The 15,577-nt window shown below is 40.8% G+C and overlaps 1 protein-coding gene across 5 annotated transcripts in view; it reads right to left on the bottom strand.

Moving 5' to 3' along the window:
- Positions 1 to 4,273: 4,273 nt before the first annotated feature.
- Positions 4,274 to 15,577, bottom strand: part of dgkg (diacylglycerol kinase, gamma) — a 115,252-nt gene continuing 103,948 nt past the window's right edge. For all 5 annotated transcript variants that reach the window (XM_028023711.1, XM_028023712.1, XM_028023713.1 and 2 more), the window contains 4 exons: positions 10,756 to 10,876; positions 9,068 to 9,128; positions 7,999 to 8,093; positions 4,274 to 4,625 (listed from right to left, as the gene is read on the bottom strand). In XM_028023711.1, the coding sequence (XP_027879512.1) occupies positions 4,547 to 4,625; positions 7,999 to 8,093; positions 9,068 to 9,128; positions 10,756 to 10,876 (356 nt within the window). In that variant the 3' untranslated portion in view covers positions 4,274 to 4,546. The remainder of the gene's footprint in view (positions 4,626 to 7,998; positions 8,094 to 9,067; positions 9,129 to 10,755; positions 10,877 to 15,577) is intronic.

The raw sequence follows: 15,577 nt of genomic DNA, 5'->3' as shown, positions 1-15,577 counted from the left end.
CACATTTCAGAAAGAGTTCAAATAGAAAAGCAGGGCCTCTGGGGCAGGACGCTCTCTCTGAGGGACAAGATGCTACTCGTATCCTATTAATAGCGCTTTGGGAGATAATTCCTGCCTTGTCATCCCAGCAGCCAAACCCAAGGAGCCTTGCCAAAGGCTGCTGGATAATAATGCTTTCTTTCACCATCTCTCTTTTTGCTCTCTCTGTTTCCAACACCTAATTCAGTGTCTGCTACAGCCAGTTCTGCAGATTACTGCTATTCTTCAGATCAGGGCCAAAGCCCACAATGAGAAAAACCAGGAGCTAATAAAACAAAGTTTTCTGTTGTTCCTTATTTGCATTGAGATGTTGGGTTTTAAGTCAGTGACATAGCTTGAAATATCAGGCTCATGGTTTTGATTGAACTTTAGACGCTCAGTGTTTGACCTCGGAGGCAGAAAAGAAAGGGAATACACAGATTACACAAAAACACACTTGGAATCTAGTTCTACACCTGTGGAAAGAGAGAAAAACAGAAACGAGAAACCACAGCGACAAACAACCATGGCATACACAACATCAGTGAAACACACATGGTGCTAATTAATACAAGATGTATTTAGAGGCAGAATGTATCTGTTAATACCTGAATTCATACCTGAGTAAACACTTGTGTGTGTACTGGCATGAGCGTGGTTGTGTGTATAAGGTTTCTCCATAGGAGTGCTCAGTAGTGGGTGTGATGACCTGATGATGGAAGGCAGACATGGAGGAGGTCAGAGCCCCACACATAGAGAGGTCCTCCAGAGAACCTCCTCCTCCTGACCTCCAACCCCAGATGGTGAACAGAGAAGGTGGGTGTGGAAAGACCAGGCAACACTCCACCAGGTCAAATATGGTGCTGATGCCTGTTGTTATAGAACGCATTTAAAACGGGGCAAGGGCAATGGCCGATTCCAGAACCCTCAATACCTTCAATAGCTGCGTGTCCATTACAAATGTGTGCAGATCTTTCTCTATATTCTCTTGTAGAAAAACACAATTTTGCATTGGTGGAGTTTTCATTAAAAAAAGAAAATTAAAATCACATGTGATATTAATTTTATTCATGAGATAAGTCATTAAAAATCATGGCAGCAACAGATGTAAACAATTACATGAGATATATTCATAATTTAGCCATGGTGCTGGCGCTCATCATCTGTCAAGAGACGTTGGTGTGTGTGAGGCGTTGGAGCAACACACTCTTCAATGAAGAGATTTTGTCAGCATATGTTCTTAAACAGAATCAGGATTTTTCTTAAGCACAAAAAGCAGCCTTGTTATGCTTCACCGTGTTATGATCAACATTTCGACTTTTAAGGATGCAGAATGATCAAAAGGTTACTTTGAGTTTAGTTTGAATATTTTTCTTTCAGCTTGTGCTTCATTCATTTCTGTGTGTTTGAGCTCTAGTGTTGCTTTTCCCTCAGTTCCTCTGTATCCTGTCCTTCTCGGTTTCAGTCACATAAGGTCAGACTCTCCTGTTATTCTCTTGCTGGTTTCCTTTGTCTCCCTATTCCCTTAAATATTCCTTTTCTCCATCCTTCCTGTGGGCCACGCCTCTGCATGTTGGCTCTCAGCAACACTCATTGTGACAACAGGAGGATCAAAAGTGACTGCAGTTACAAACTTTTCAGCCAGAATTTGAAACTGTTTTTGCCTTCTGTCAAGAAAGCAATTAACATCTGTCCTGTCAGGGATGGTAGGTTGCAAATGCAAAGCAATAACATCAACATTGTTAATTGGACAATATATGGTAGATTCATAAAAACTAGTTCAAGCATTTTATTCTGACAGAACTGAGCTTAGTTCTTGTTAAAGGTGACCTTACACAGCTGTGTTGGTAGAAGTGTGATAGTCTAGTCAAAGTCTAGGGTTAAGCATGACCTTAAACAGACTGGTAAAGCTTAAAGCAGCAATTTGACTGTAACTTTTACAAATGGTTTCTTTTTTATGTATATTTGCTGAAATCGTCACTAAGTTCTGACAGCTTAATATGAGACAGCGCCAACTGGAGCATGATTGACAGCGCTAAGACCTGCTTCCTGCCTCTGATTGGTTGTTTCTGGTTAGCACTGGGAGAAGGCAGAGGGACCAATTTTTTTCACAGATTGTTTCTCATACTGTACTGTCATGGCATAGTGACAGATTCAACAAATGCATAAAAAAATCTATTTTTATAACAGTTGCATAATTCAGCTTTACCACAGTGATGTAGTCGTAATGTTGTTTCAAAAGTTTATAAAATTGTGTTTGAACGAACAGCTATTGTTGCTTCTAGCCAATGTGCTGAAATCTGTTCTGTTCTGGCATAAAGTGAACACACTCGTCTACGATTGCTTCTCAAGAACTCTTACCAAAATAAATTGGAGTTCAAATGTAGCTTAAGTGGAACCAAAAGATGGCTATCAACTTGCAATTGGATTCTGTTTGTTTAGTTCAGGTGATTAAGGGAAGAAAAAGGAACAAAAACATTACGTTAGCTTCTTCTGTTCATCGTCAGATTTTGAAGTGCATTGAGATGCCAGCAGTCAACATTCAGTGAGGGTGACACTTTGCAGAGGCAGATCCAGACTGCAGAGGCTGGACATATTGATTCTCCAGGCCCTCTCGGTTTGATCAGCTTCTGGATAACTGGGGGGCAGAGCTGCCCTTGACTCCCTCGGATGTTCTGACCCTAAAGGCACAACACGCAGCAAAAACACACTGTTTCTGAAGCAGATCAGAAAAAGTCATCAGGACAGATGCTTTTGTTTACAGCAGTCTCCCCTGAATCTGCAGGGTGGCTTTCTAATTAAAATGAAGCGTCTGGTTCTGGTTCCATTGTTTTGATGATTTCACTCATATGAGCAGCAGCAGCTCTCAGTTGATCCTGGTGTCACTCTAATGATTCCCTGTGGATCACAGCGCTCTGAACTAGGAGCACTCTCTGAATCTATACTGAAACGACAGCAGTGAGTGCTGTTCATGAGTGAGAGTGGTCTAGTAGTTAATATGTGCAGCTTTAACCTTAAGTGGGTTAAAGCTGCACATATCTTCCAAAAAACAAAAACAACTTTTTATCTTAAATTTCTTAACTGCTGTGCTGCCTGTGGTTTCCAAACTACAACCACAGGCAGTGCAGAAAATTGTCATTGATCGCTGATTGGCCCGATTGAAATTCTACCTTGCAGTCGGTCCTCCTCTTGTCCAGTCGACATCTTTGAGATAATGAAACCAAAAAATGTCACTATTGGTGGTCACTGGTGGTAATGAATTTTTGCACTTCTGCTGTAAAATGAGAAAAAACAATTGATGTGACACTAGTGTCTGTAAGGCTGTAATTACCTTTACAGGGTGAGTAATGGCTCCATGACGTCTGTATAAGACCACTTACATGAAGAACATGACAAAGAATGTTACCTTTCTGCTTCTAATTGTATTTTGTCAAAAAAAAGAAAAAAGAATACATCATACCCATGTTGTCCTAATTCTAGCTTGATATTTGAGCCGTGTTTTCGGCACAGTTGACTGGATTTTGTTTCCTATTATGGGAAAATGATTTTTGCCGGTTTTAACCAGGCTAATCATTGGCCTGGCCTGGTAAAAACTGCTTTGCTGGCGACATAGACTCTGGTGAAGTTTTAAACAACTGGATCAGATTTTTTCCAGCCGGTAATGTTTGGCCGTGTCGTGTGTAATGCACCAACTTGACTGTGAAAGAAGCTACACTATGAAGCCTACCAGAAATGATGTGTGCCGTAAACAACTGTCCCCATGTTTCAACCATCTAGTTGCTTATTTATAGCAAAGATAAATAATTTGGAAGAAGCCCTCTACAATTATTCTATCCACTTTGTGGGATGAAGTACCACACATTGTCCATGTGAGCGGTCCATGAACTGGTTCTGTCAAGAGGAAAGCTTACATATCAAACCAAAATTACACCAGAAAGGTGACAAAGTGTGGTCCAGGAGTTATTGTATGAATTGTTTTGAACCTGCAGGTAGAGCAATTCTGACTCTTTGTGGATCAGAGAAAACCTGATGGTAAATGTACGCTGTGTATTCAATCTGCCCTGGAGAAACAAATCACCAAGAACCTAGAATGAATGTGACCTGCATGATGAATGTACAGAAACCTGTGATTGTGACTAATGTCAGCATGAAGCGCTTTAGACAGAGTAGAGCTCTGTCTCTATTGAAGCTGCTGGTTTATCTTTAGAGATAACCCACCTCTGGAAGACTGAGGCTCAGATAAAGCAAACAGGTTTGATTCTTTTGTCGGTTTAATGAGAGCAGATTACATCACACTGGTGAACAGCCTCATCTGCTAAACAAGGGCTAGCATGCCACACAACGAACCATGCAGGTACTGAAAAAAGCGCCTGCTCCCCATTTGTTCAGATCAACATGACTGTCAAACACCATTAGCACAGAGTGGGTCAGTTTATTTGTTAAGGCAATTGATTGCTATAAAGGACAGAAACAGATATGAGTCGTGACATGCATGGGAAAGTCATCCAGACAGCCTTCGAGTGGACGCCTATGTTGCCTGGCCATTGATCTGACCTGCAGACATTTTGCGGGCACCCTCCTTTTTCTGTTCGGACAGATCCTCCACGCTAGAACAAAAAAGGAAAGTACAACAAATAAACCTAGGGCAGAAATGGAGATATGTCTGATTAGTTGGATCTATGCACTCTGATTTGTTCACTCTTTGTCTCAGCAGGCATGCAGTGATTTAATTAACTTCTGATAAAATATTACAAACAAATATGTACACTCTGTAATATAGGCATCTAAAACAATTCTGTCAGTAAATGTACAGTTACTGTAAACATGCACTCTGTAACCACTGAGTCCAGCTGGCACCCAGGCTCCTTTTCTGTACATGCTGTTGTTATATTGGAACATTTCAGCATCAAACTGGTCGCCAAGATGGATGTAACTGACTGATGAACATCATCCCAGATTCCAAAATGAAGCTGAAGTGACGCCCGTGACTGGTTCCTATGGCGCCTGGCCTGAGCACGGACTCAGTGGCTGTTAAAGGGAGTCAGGGTGTGAAGGCATCGAATGCCCAACCCTACAGTGGAGCTCAGTTTGGGCCGTCAGAACATCTCAGACTCCTTCTGCCCTGCAGCAGCACACTTTTCCACATCATCCAATTCACATCATGTGAATGTCATGGGAGATTAAAGGGTTCATTCATATTTTTTAAGTGATGTTCTGTTCACAATTTTATCAGGAGTAGTTTCCTAAGTAGTGGCAAATATGTCACTTGAGTTTGCAGTGAAGAAAGTCAATCCTCAGAGCAGTGGAAGGCTAAAGGCTAGAAAGCATTTAGCTTATTTTAGCTATTTAAAGTAGCTAGATAAGCTATTTAGCAAAAATAGGTTATTTTAGTTTTTTAAAAGAACTCAAAGGGAAAATGTTCACACCTGTGGGAACCAGTGCTGTTTGTCCATGTTGATTTCACAATGGTTTCAATTGAACCTCAAAATATTAAATGTAATCACAGCTTCCACATTATTGTTTATTTAACAATAAATAAAAGATTTAACAATTTTAGCAATATGAAGCTAAAATTGAAAAAAAGGAAACTTCAGGATTAAATACCTTGAATTTCCTGAATGACTTGAAATCTCCCAGAATTTCAATGAGGTCTGGACTTCAACTAGACCAATGCAACTTTGACTCGATGCAGGCATTATTTTGTGGATTTGCTGCTGTTTTGGAGTCATTGTTTGGTTGATGAAGCAGTTTCAAACTTCTGCTGTCAGACTGAAGACCTGACCTCTGGCTGTGGAGTTCATGGTCAGTTTTGTGCTTCACTCAGGTGTGAATCTTTCTCTCTGCATCCCTTCAGTGAAACCCATACTTGTTGAATCTCTGTATATCTGTGAACTTTAACATTCACCATGCACCATGCAAACTGGTGACAGTATGATCTATCATGGAGGTCCTTTGCTTTTATTTAGCTGTTTCTCTGACCATCTGGTGTAAATGTGCCAAGTCCTCCACCTCTGGAGAACTTGGCAGCTGCCTTGCTGTTACTTCGCCTCATGAGTTACTGCTAAGTTTTTAGGTTTTTTTTATGCACATCCTTACCATTTTAGCTTCATCTTTATTTAATAAATAGCAACAGTGTGGAGCCTGGTGTGTGTTTTCTCAGACTTGAGGTTAGATTTGAATCATTTTAGAACCTAGCAAAGAATGTGTTTTGGTATGGTAAACTTCAGAGTTGGAGTGAACTTTCTTTGCACCATGATGATATCATTTGATGTGATTAGACGGACTGGAAAAGTGCTTTTGGAGAGCGACTGCATCAGTGGAACGGAAATCTGAGCCAAAACTTGCCACATTTCAACAATATATTAAAAGACATTCATGTGTACATTTACAGTATATGTGGGCAAGACCTAGTTTCCAGAAATATACATATTCTATCTGCACATACTCTTCTAATATATTTTGCCGGGACAGTATACATTTGTTATAAACACCAAACCACGCTTTAATATTACTACGTTTTTCATTTCAAGCAATTTTCTTTTTCATGGCATTAACTCCTGATAGACCTCGATGAAGGTTTGGCAGCTCTCCCTCAAAGTTGACTCAACTACTAAGGGTCAAGTCTCAATAGCTGCATTTCCATTGACCACATAATTTGGCATTTCAAAAATAAACTTGCTTAATGGAAACACGCCAACTTTGAACCTTGTCAACTTTGTTTTTTGATAAATAATTTTGCCATTAGGGTGAATGAAGTGTTTTTTTTCTTTGGCTGTCTGAAAATTAGTATATTTTGCAAAACTGCAAGCAACAGGATGTTGCTGTTAGTGAAAACCACAAAGAAGAAGATGGCAGGAAGTAGTTGGAGGATGATGGCGTGGCGTGTTTTTGAACAACTTATCGCGTGAATAAACTTATTCACTTGTGATCTTAATTGCGTTTCTTATTTAATGGAAACAACTCAATTGCAAAATGTTTTTTTTCCCCGCAACATTAACAGAATAGTGACAAAAGTTTTGCTCACATTTGTAATGGAACGCAGCTAGTGACAGAGACCCTCCCTGCAATAGACACACAGGTTTGTTTGACCTGTTGATGTTGAACTAGATTAATAAAAGTCAGAAGTGGCCCTCAGGGCTTTTTGACGTCACTGGAAGTGTGTTGTACTGTGCACAGGAGCTGATTCTACTGAAATCAGGAATTTAGTGTTACAGCACATGCATCACTTTTCTAACAGAAAGCAAGTCTGAACCACATTGTCTCTATGATCTACTTTTAGTCCAGACTGATATCGTAGCAGTAGTGGACGTTTTCCGTGCCGGGAGCCTCCGCTGGATCGTCCGCACAGCCGGGGAAAGTGCTCTAAGGGGTTTCTTTTTGTAGGACAGTGATACTACAGATACTAGGTCCCTGCATGCTTCTGTCCTTTTCGGGCCACTGTTACACCACGACGCCATCAATCTGCAAGCGCAGTCAGTTAATAATGAATGAGGCTTTTCCTTTGCTGTGGCATGATGAGAGTCTGTGGGGAGACCCGGAGACGAGTGCTCTTACAAGCAGCCGTTGTTTCATTATTCATAGGGGTACTTCAACCAGGACCAGGATCTCACCTGGCTGCCCCCCCCCTCCTCTCTCCCAGTCGTAGTGTTTCGGTCTCTAATGGATGGTTGTGTGACCTGCCCCTGTGACCGTCTGGACCGAGCAGCAGAACTTATCTGGCCGGGTCGTATTGGTGACTCGGGTTTTCAAGTGGCTGAGGGAAAGGATGTTTTCGGACTCCAGGATGATGGTTGGTTCCGTCCGTTGTCACCTCTGTAGGTTCCGAGAATAAAATGTCTAAAGGCCGCCCAACTTCAGGAACAAAAATGAATTTCTCACGTCTATAATCCAACCTGGCAGCAACACGGCTGTTGTTTGGCAGCAGGAAGTTGTAACGTTTAAATGTGTGTGTGTTTCTGAGTCGGGGTGTTTGAGTCCTACTCGCGGCTGTAGCTGCGTTTCTTGAAGGAGAAGAAGGAGGTCTTCTGGGAAGGGCACAGCAACATGGGGACCTGGTTTTTGTGCGTGATGATGACCTGAGGGAGTAAAGAAGAAAAATGACAGAATCAAAAACATTGCTTGGACTGTGCTTGACAAGCTTACTAGTCTGACAGTCATTTTTTATTAGAATTTTACAGAAAAAAAAACTGACAAGAGAGGCTTTGCTGCACAGTGACAATTAACTGACTTTAATTGTTAATTGTTATTCATCTCCCCTTGTGAGATGAATAATGTGCTGTGAGATTTGAAGGAATGACATTGTTGGAGGTCAAAGCCTTTCATGTTCAGTATGAAGGAGTCAGACGTGACAAAAGTAGAACATCACTGAGCCTGTTAGCTTACCATGTTAACAGGCTCTGTTAGCTTGCTATATTAGCTTGCTATGTTAACGCTGAAAGGTCTGACTGCCACAGCCCCATCCTTTATTCATACTCCTTCAATGCCTTTTGTCCAATACAACCCCAAATTTCAATGTATTTTATTTGAGGTTTTATGTGAGAGACTGGCACAAGGTAGCGCACAACTGTGAAGTGGAAGGAAATTCAGATTGTTGTCCTCTAAATATCTGAAAGACAATGCAGTGAGAGTCTGTTATGCAGTGACATGGGAACTTGTCAAGCTTTAAAGTAAGAGAAATGCTGGTGGACAGCCTGATGGGGGTGGACAGCACTCAGTCTGAGACCATTGTTGTTCAAGCAGGACAATGACACTGAACAGAGAATCAGACCTACAAGAACATGTTTAGTCAAAGTCTTTACCGGAATCTAGCTAAGAATGTGTTTGGCTTTGATAATGTACTCCTAACATGTTAGCTTCATATGGATGCGTTTTGATGCCTCTCTGTATTCTCTTTGATATTTTTGATGTGGTAAAACAGATAGCTGAGAGAAACCCTTTGAACCATTTGACTAAATACTGGTAAATAATGATATGGTGCTACCAGCAGTGGTCAGGGTGGATGGAATTTATGAATGAAAGGGTTTTGGAGGAAACAAATGGGTCCTCTCACCGTGCAGGGAGGCTGCATCCAAGGCTCACCATCGATCTGCATGGGCAGCCGCCGAGAAGTCCTGGAAACAGACAACAGAGGGATGACAGGTGAGGAGTTAGCGTGGCCACTGATGACGACGGATGATTGGAGGGTTTGTCTCTGATTGGTTACTTTTGATCGTGCATTTCTTCAGATGTAATAGTTGCACTTAGAGGAGGCGGAGGAGCTTGATCTTTTCAAAGATTATCTGTCTCATATTATTCTGTCATGACATGCTGACAGTTTTAGCAAATATGTAAAAACCATATTTTTTATAAAAGTTACTGTACGTACTGCAGCTTTAAGATGACGTTTCATGCAGAGACCGCAGGGTAATGGTCAGTTTTTCTCTGTCTTTACCAACAAACTAACATAAAGCAAAACTTTAACAAACATTTAAAAGTTGACTGAAAGCAGTTCTCATTGTTTCATAATATTCATAACTTAAGTTTCTGATAAGGAGTTCAGAGTGGAGGAAGCAACACCGACCTACTTCAGATGCGTGTCCACTGTGTGTCAGCGGACAGGACATTGGTTAAGACAGCGGTCTGTGTTATGGTGGATCTGAGGGACCTGGACTCTTGTTCAGTTTCCTAGACCAGAATTAAAAGCGTATTCATCCCAGCCGTTCTCCCACAGCGTGTTTCTTCAGTCACAGAGGCATGCACAAAAGTCTTAAACCAACTTTGGCTGCGCGCGCGTGTATGTGTGTGTACAGTGGGTTTCAGGAGTGTAAAGAGTGGGGGCCTGTCTGGGATCTGCTCTCATGGGAACAAAGAGAGCAGAGTCTGACCCCGACACTGGGACAGAGTTAACAGTCGTCCCTCTTGCCTCAGAGATGTGTGATATCTGACCTTCATGACCATCGCCCACCTTTACCAACCTCTGCTCCCCACACTAACTACACTTAGCATTCATGACAGACTGCTAATTGGGAGAAGCTGTTCCTGCTGGCTAGTCTGAAGGACTGCTCTCTTAACAAGTGTATTATTTTAGTTTAGTGATGACAACTTTCTATTTTGAATTACTTTTAAAGTTACACATTTTTAACTTACAGTAACTTTTTATTTTGACTTTACTAGAAACAAGTTCAATACAGACCATATTTGACTCCTCGTTCTCCAGAACCCTTACAAATAACAACAAATCCTTTTACCCAGAACTCCCAGCAGGAACAATAACCTCTGCTGATGGAAACAGCATCTGTTGTCTGCTAGAAACACACGTCCCTCCTCTACTCATTAATTATCCATGACTACTTCAATACAGTTCATTGATAGCCAGTGATTACCATGCACTCCACTGGTTGCCATTGGTACTATAGCTAATGGGTAACCAGTGGTTTTCCATTCTATTTTCAGACGTCAGGACTTGAAACTGAACATAGACTCTTCCTCAGCCTGTCAGTCCAAAGTCCCCACTGCTTGATTTGTAAAGCACACAGCTATGATATATAATTCATCAGCTAGAAGGATGTTATTGTTTAGACATGAACGCACATAATCCCTCAAAAGGAATGCATTTTTTACTCTGCATGTACAGGGGAGGTATGTATTTTATGTTCTGTGTGGTTGAACTGGAACACAAAGAATGGCTGGTGCCAGAGAAGGGCTGAAGCTGAGCAGTGGAAGGAGCACAGCTTCATTTCGGGGGCAGGATCAACTGACCTGATGGTGACGCTGGTGCACTGAGCCAGTCTGCGTCCCGCGCTCTTCAGCCCAGTGTAGATCTGCCCCATTTCTATTGCCCCCTCCAGGCCCACCACCTCCAAGAGCTGATCACTGAAGTCTGGAAGGCAGCAGAGAAACACAGAGAGAGAAATTCACAGGGTTTACCAAAGAAAAGAGAGATTCGAGTGAGGTCCAGTTAAGACAATACTGATGTAAAACACTGATAACATGTCCGAGCATCAATGTGATAATCTTAATACTCTATGTTTCTTCTTGTCAAAGTTCATTTGTTCAGGAGTAGAAGAACAAGAAAGTAAAACTGACAAAAACAAGAAGTCAAGTTGGTCAAACATGTAAAAATAAACTGCAGCAAACCTTTCAAATAGTTCAGAAAGTAAATTTAGGAATTCTAAATATAATGTGAAATAAATAATAAAGCATGACATTGCTCAGTGCACAAAGCGTAGAACTAGACTGAATAGATCTGCCCTTATGGATCGAGCATATCATCATCTGATCTAGAATTTATTCTTCAATATCGGGAACAATACAGATATTAAAATTGGATCTCCATGCATCTTTGGTGTTGAACACCAAATTATTTACACACACTTCCACCACACACTCCTCTTCTCCCATGATAGAAATAGTGATTGGCATAATTGTTTTTTTCAGGACTGTTTCTTCAGATGCCAGGACTCTGATTGATCAGCTCCTCTGCTGATCAGACATAAAACCCTCAGCATCACAAGTCCCTCATCAATCCAATGTTTAACATGTTTTATTCTTGTTTCAGTTTAATTCAGTTAAACTTCATTGCCCTGAAGACTATTTGCTGCACAGTCAGCGATTACACACATGAAAAAACATACAACAACCTGATCAGCAAAAACAATCTTTCAGTGCAGAACAGTGGGGTTAGAGTTGATCAATCTGACAGCAGTGGCAAAGAAGATTTTCATCATTGTGTATCTGATCGTCCTGATTCCAGCCTGGCCGATAACTAAAACACCTTCATAATTCTGAAAAGCTAATCCTTAAGTTACTTTCTAGGCCACTAATCCTGTTTTGTAGTACAGACTTTGATGTGTTCTGATGACAGTACACAGTAAATCTGTTGTGTTCACAATCCCCTCAGAACAGTCCACGCGTTCAGCAACACTTCACCTGTAAAGCCTTCAGGCACGGGAGAATAACGCTGCCTCCACCTGAACGTCCTTCCCCTGTCTCCGTGTGTGTGCAGAACACCTGACATGCCACGACAGGCTGGATCTGACTTTCTCCTGCTGAAAGGAGGGACAGCAGTCTGGCACTGAAACTTTAATGTGTATAAAACAATCCCGCTTTGTGTTTCTGTTCAGCGTGCTTACAGACACGAGGATTATGCTCTACTGCAGTTCATCTTAACTCATAAGTGATCTCTGAACGTCTCCATTTTGAGGGGACCCAGAAACTCCTTCAGATTCTTTGCGGGATGAATTTCAAGCTGAAAATTAGAGAACTGTTTTGTCCTCTCGGCCAGCGTGATAATTTGTGGGGTGTGACAGCAGAAAGTGTTGGCGGCAACTCGGCCACACTAAGTGTTGTGGCAAACGGATCACATGGCAACAGAAACCAAGATGACTTGGTTTCCTCTACTTCTCCATTTTCTTCTTCCTGCCATCACTTAGTTTGTTCTGATGAATGAACGATGTGGTTTGGCACCAAACTTAAGGCCAGACTCTGAACCCAGATGCACTTCACAAAGAGAATGCTCTGTCTAAGACAACTACACGGCCGTAAAGTAAGATGAAGAACAAGGAACATTAAAAGAAGTTTTCTTTACAAGCAAAAGAAAGTTGTCTACATTAGTGCTGAAGCACCTTTATTCTGATACCTCTTAATAAAATTAAATGGAAATCAACTAATCAATAGAAGTCAATAATTCAGCTGTTCTATGAATGTTGACGGGGCAGTAAAGTGTGTTTTCCAGCCACATAGAATCAGTTTGTAGCACAATCAAGTAACTCTGTACCTTCAGTTATAAAAATTCTAGATGTACATCAAATATGACTTATAATAAATTTGACTTTGTAATTTACTACCTTGAAATTGGGCCTCTATCTCTTTAAAAACTCCTATTCTATCTGAAGCTCCGCCTTCAGGATGTCATCACAGAATTTAAGGTTTTTACCAGCGTGTATTGAGAAGTAGCTCCTATAATGAACTCAGCAGATGAGCAGTTCCACCAGGTGTTTACTAATTGCTGCTGGCTAGTCTGAAGGATCTGAGTGGGAGGCAGAGACTCAGAAGCTTGGAAACTACAGAGTCGAGAGGAGTTTTGTCCTCGAAGGTGTCGATTGGTTTCTACCAGGCATTTTGCCCAGCTGAATGGTTGCCAGGGGAGATTAAAGGATTTCTGAAACATGCATGAAAGTATCAAAGCAAAACTCTGGATATGCTTTTGATGAGGGAATAACATTAACATGATTTAAAGTTAAAGAAAAGTTGATTTTACGTAGCATTGCCCCTTTAAAAAACAGAGTTTAGTTCTAAAACAGCATCCCAAGCTCTGAGCATGACATAGTTGTCTGTTCAACAAATTGTCTGAAGAGAGAGGATGGAGCAACTGCAAACCTACTGAGTCATTACTGTCCTCCTAAATAAACAAAAGCAAATAGAGGATTATTCAGAAAATCAGCCAAGAGACCAGTGGTAACATAAGTGCAGAGCTATAAAGAAAAGCTGATCACAGTTTAAGGTAAAATAAATGGAGCTGAATAGGAAGAAACCTGTTAAAAGTTTGGATAATCCATCCAGATCATGCAGTCCATGCTAACTGGATAAAGTGGAAGATAAACAGATAATTGGATTTCTTGGTCTTGAAAGCAAGACAGTTTACCCTAAAATCTACATCAATGCTGCCATGATAAAAGTAGAAGAAGGTTTGCTAAGGGTACCGATAGTATAAACCAGAACTTGGTGCTGGGAAGACTCTGTGATCACGTTGACCTCTAGTTCAGAGCACACCACATTACGTTCCTTCAAAAAATTCATCTGCTGGAAGTACCATAACATTTCCAATGTGTGATGCCATTGATCCGTTATTGAGTATCTCTGGGTACATACTCTATGACTGACTTTCAGACCTAATCATGTTAGCATGACTTCTTTAAAAGCAGCATTTTTCTTTATCAGTTCATGACTAGAGGTCCCATCCTCGCTTTAGAACGAGTCTTCTCCAAGTATTACTCACAGCTAACAGAAGAATCACTGATTCGTTTTTTGATCTGAGGTTGTTTTCTGAATAAAGGCTCTTTGTTTCAAGGCAGAGGTGGAATGAGGAGCGTGGAATCATCATCCAGGAGTCTCAGCCCCCCGAGGGTCTCAGTACCGCATGCCACCCTGACAAGCTGCAGCTAGCCCTGCAGCCTGTTGGGACTGGAACCGCTGGCTCTGTGTGTCTCTGTTACAGTGTGAACAATGGTAATCATTTTCCAACCATGCCAGAGCTCGCTCGGCCTGCTGGCTTTGTTTCAGTCCACAAACAGGAAGCAGTTGTAAGCTTTTCTCTGGAAAGGAAATTGTTTCTTAAAAAGGCTCCGCCCCCTCGGACTCAGGACCAGTCTGAGTCATGCTATGAAAAGAATTTCACTGGGACCGGAATGTAAACGAGAGAAAACACTTACGGCTTCTCAGACAACCATCAGATATTTAAACTGGTTCACTGTTGAAAGGTTATGAAACATAAATTACTGCAAAAACTTTATTTAACTTCATTAGCACATTGTCTGCATCAATGAGACGGTGGCCACACTGGGGCATGAATTGTCTCAGAATACCTAGATTGTACTCAAAGAATGAAAATACACCAAACTGAACCAAAATGAGTTTAAGTGATAATTTTTGCAGCAGCATTTAATTCTTTGATATTTCAGGTAAGAGTTTTACTCGCGGTCTGTCAGATTATGCATAAAAACTGAAACACTGGTGCACTTCTTTCAAAGTTTTAATTTCGATTTGTGCGTTTTAAAATGGACAGTAGGATCTCAAACGGTTAGAATTTTCAATCTGATTAATCACAGGGTTCCTGTGATTTGACCATAAATTAATTGTTTAAAGTTTTTAAAATGTTTTTCTCATTAAAGCCGTCAGTTGATCAAAATAGAATGTAACTGTAATGTTTTTGATGGTTTTGTATGTATCATTGCTCATGTCTTTTTTTTGTTCATATGTTAAATGCTGTTTTGTCTACAACAGTAAAATAAATGAGGGTTTGTTTGAGTTGTTTTCAGAGATTACTTTTATCAGAAAAAGGGAGATTGTCCTCAGATAAACAGCTGAAACAGAGAAGGAGATCTATGTTCAAAGTACAGAAGCCTGTGCGTTAAAATATTAGCATGTTAAACAAGCTAACTACATTAGCAGTTAACTTGTTTGTGGCTAACTAGACGCTATTCTATTGTCTATTTAGCCACCAGAATAGTTGATAATAATCATGATATATTTGATGTGTATCGATGATTGATTTTGGCACTCGAATGTAATAATTGTTACTGGTTTCTTAAGTGATTGTTCTTATGACTTTTTATTTTTATGTTTTTATGATATAAAGCACTTTGAACTGCGTTGTTGCTGAAATGTGCTCTACAAATAAACCTGATTGATTGATAATATCAGAAATATATGGCTTCCTGCTGGTATGTGGGGATGTTTGATGGAAACAAACCACATACAAGCAATTCCTTGAGGTCTCTGGACAGAGAAGAAGTCCTACAGAAGACACACTAGACTGAATATGATCTACTGTGTTTATGCCTCTGAGTCACCAAGAGAGATT

This window comes from Xiphophorus couchianus, chromosome 7, assembly GCF_001444195.1.
Source record: "Xiphophorus couchianus chromosome 7, X_couchianus-1.0, whole genome shotgun sequence".
Lineage (NCBI taxonomy): Eukaryota > Metazoa > Chordata > Actinopteri > Cyprinodontiformes > Poeciliidae > Xiphophorus > Xiphophorus couchianus.
The sequence above is the reverse complement of the archived record's forward strand: the minus strand, read 5'-3'. Positions and strand labels throughout refer to the sequence as shown.